Genomic DNA, 2,585 nt, shown 5'->3' with positions numbered 1-2,585 from the left:
AATTTGTTCCAAAAGAAAATAGAAATTGTAAATATACGATCTAAAAGAAAACATAAAAATACAGAAAGAATTATGTATTAACAGAATTTGGAACAAATTACTCAACCTGACGCAACAATTCGTGAGAACGGACAGAACCAGAATTTGAAGAAATTATTTGAGAAAGATAACTTTAAGCCGGAATAACAATTAAGAAATTTTGAAATCATAATTTATAACCCTGGCTTGTTTGTTCACCTGACAGAATCGAAAGAATATCTATCTTGTAGGAACGGGTAAAGCCAGGATCCGAGAAAGGCCCTCTCGATGTGACCCACCTCATCGTAGTGAGAGGGTGAACTCCATCCCCGAATGTTTTCGGGGATGGGGGCCAAGAGGTCACGTGGAAGGCATTTGTCTTCAGACCGAAGGCAAATGCCTTGCCCAAAGCGCCTCCGGGCGCGGCGGGCACGAGAAGAAGAGGGGCTGGTAATCCCTGTGTCTGGGGACGGTGTCGTTTTCACGGCTCGCGTCCTGGCATGGGGAGAGCCAGTCCCTCCGGGAAGGACGGGCCGGCGGGTTTGGCGCTGCCAATCCCGTCGGGCTGAGCCGTGGGCAGCCTGGACGTATTCCAGGGCAGGGTCGGAGCGGCGGGGGTGTGCATCGTGGGAAACTCTCCCCGATGCATCGGGTCGGGACGGCCCTCGGGCCGCTCGGACTTGTCCGAGGCAGGGCCGAGGACGCGTGTGGACGGCGGAAAGGGGTTTCCGTGAAAGGATTCGTCCTGGAACGGAGCTCCTCGACGCTCTCAATCGGACGAGACGGGCCGCTGGGACCCCGGTTTTACGGGACCCTGCGGGCTGGGCCGTCTCCGGGCCGCCCGGACTTATTCCGGGGCAGGGTCGGAGCGGTGGAGGACGGTCCAGCGCGTTCCTCGCGGGAAACTCTCCTCGAGGTTGCGGGCTGGACTGGCCCCAGGGCCTGCGCCATAAGCCGACCCCCTTGGAGTACCGGGGGCACCCGTACCGGTCATGTTTCGGCGGGGTGGGAGATACGCCGGTCGGTGCAGCCGTCACGGGGAGTGGGATCTTACAAAACATGAGTAAACAAATTAACAATGGGGCAGGAAAAAGCGGCACGCTTAAGGGCGCCCGCTCGGGTGATGGATCGGGAGGGACAAGGTCCTTAACGAGCTCCCTAACGAAAGGGGACATCTCTCCCGCAGAAGGGAGAGATGCCACCAAACATGTGAGGGGACCCTCCATGGGGGCTGGCGGGCTGGAACTCTTCAGCCCGTCCAGCTCTCAGGGGAACCCCCCCAAAAAGGAGACTAGGAGGCTCCAGGTCACACTGGAGGACTTCCTCCCTAAGGGTGGGAAGACACGACCCACTGGCTCGAGGCCGGGCCCGGCCTGCAGCAAGGGTGTTAAACCCGATAGCTGTGGGTCGGATGGAACCCGCTCCGAGCCGAGCAGTACACCCGGGCCATCTGGCCTGGGAAACAAGGGAAGACCCTCCCTGCCACCCTCCCCGACCTCCGTCGTGACGCCCATCAATATGGATGTGGACTCTGACGCAGAGTCGGTGGGACGGGGAAAAAAGAGGGCGCATAGTAGGAGATCACCCGCCTACTACATATCGTCCTCTTCGGAGTCGGACGAGGGACCGACGAAGAAGGGACGAGGAAGGCCGGCCAAGGACCTCTCCCACGCCGGCCAATTTACAGCGGAGGCTCACGCCAGGAAGGCCGAAGCCGACAAGGCGAGGAGGATAGTAAAGGACCACAAGGCAATAATTAACCCCGACGTCCAACCCTCCTCAGCCAGAGCGGCCAAAGCGCAAGAACTGGCTCTAGAACGAGCAGAGGAGCTAGAGCAACAGCCGATTGCGGCTGTTGCGGCCGACAAAAAGTCTCGGGATGCTGGCCAGATCCGTCGAGAGGTCCACAAACATCCAGGGTCCTATCAGAAAGGACCTCTGGAACGCATACACGGACCTCACGGCGGGCTTGACCACCATCCTGACAAGGCAGGAAGAGAGCCCCATCGAAGGCTCACAGGGAGGAGAGAGCGGCCCTGGCCAAGGCCAAGGCCAAATGGGCTACCGAAAAGAGGAGGCTTGAAGCCGAGTTGGGGCAGATGCGGGTTCGCATTGCCCTGCTCGAAAAGGCCTCCTCGAAACAAGCCCCCAGGGAGTGCGGCACCGACGTCGAGGTCCAGACGGACCTCGACGAGGAGGTCTCGAAGGCCTTGGTGGGGTCGTCCTCCCACATGCCAAGTCCAATTGCGGACTTGGACATGGAGGCTGAGGAGCCTCCCACCTCGAAACTCCCTCAACTGGTGGGCGGCACGACCACGCGACCTAAATCAGGGCCGATGGTCGTGTCCGTCGAAACGTTAAAAGAGCCCCTGATTATATCGGCCAGGGACCTTAAGGAGCCCTACTTCCGACCGCCGCTAGAGGGGGGTGGCAAGCAGCTGAACCCCCGGTCAAAAGTGGCGGACCGGGTAGCGGCTCCCGCTTCTCCTTTCCTGCCCTTCCCCCTCCCTCCATTCCTCTGGAGACATTGGGATGGGCCAGGGTCGGGGAGGGCAGGAGGAAGGAAA

The 2,585-nt window shown here is 59.3% G+C and overlaps 1 protein-coding gene across 1 annotated transcript; it reads left to right on the top strand.

Moving 5' to 3' along the window:
- The first annotated feature begins 1,242 nt into the window (after positions 1-1,242).
- LOC120358763 (zinc finger CCCH domain-containing protein 18-like) lies at positions 1,243-2,379 on the top strand. The gene has a single exon (XM_039454020.1). It carries the CDS (start codon positions 1,243-1,245, stop codon positions 2,377-2,379), a length of 1,137 nt encoding a protein of 378 aa, XP_039309954.1.
- The last annotated feature ends 206 nt before the right edge of the window (positions 2,380-2,585 follow it).

Source organism: Solenopsis invicta, chromosome 10 (genome assembly GCF_016802725.1).
Source record: "Solenopsis invicta isolate M01_SB chromosome 10, UNIL_Sinv_3.0, whole genome shotgun sequence".
In the NCBI taxonomy this organism is placed as follows: Eukaryota; Metazoa; Arthropoda; class Insecta; order Hymenoptera; family Formicidae; genus Solenopsis; species Solenopsis invicta.
The sequence above is the reverse complement of the archived record's forward strand: the minus strand, read 5'-3'. Positions and strand labels throughout refer to the sequence as shown.

Coding starts and splice junctions, on each gene's coding strand:
- LOC120358763 (XM_039454020.1), top strand. CDS start 1,243: ATGGGGGCTGGCGGGCTGGAACTCTTCAGCCCGTCCAGCTCTCAGGGG.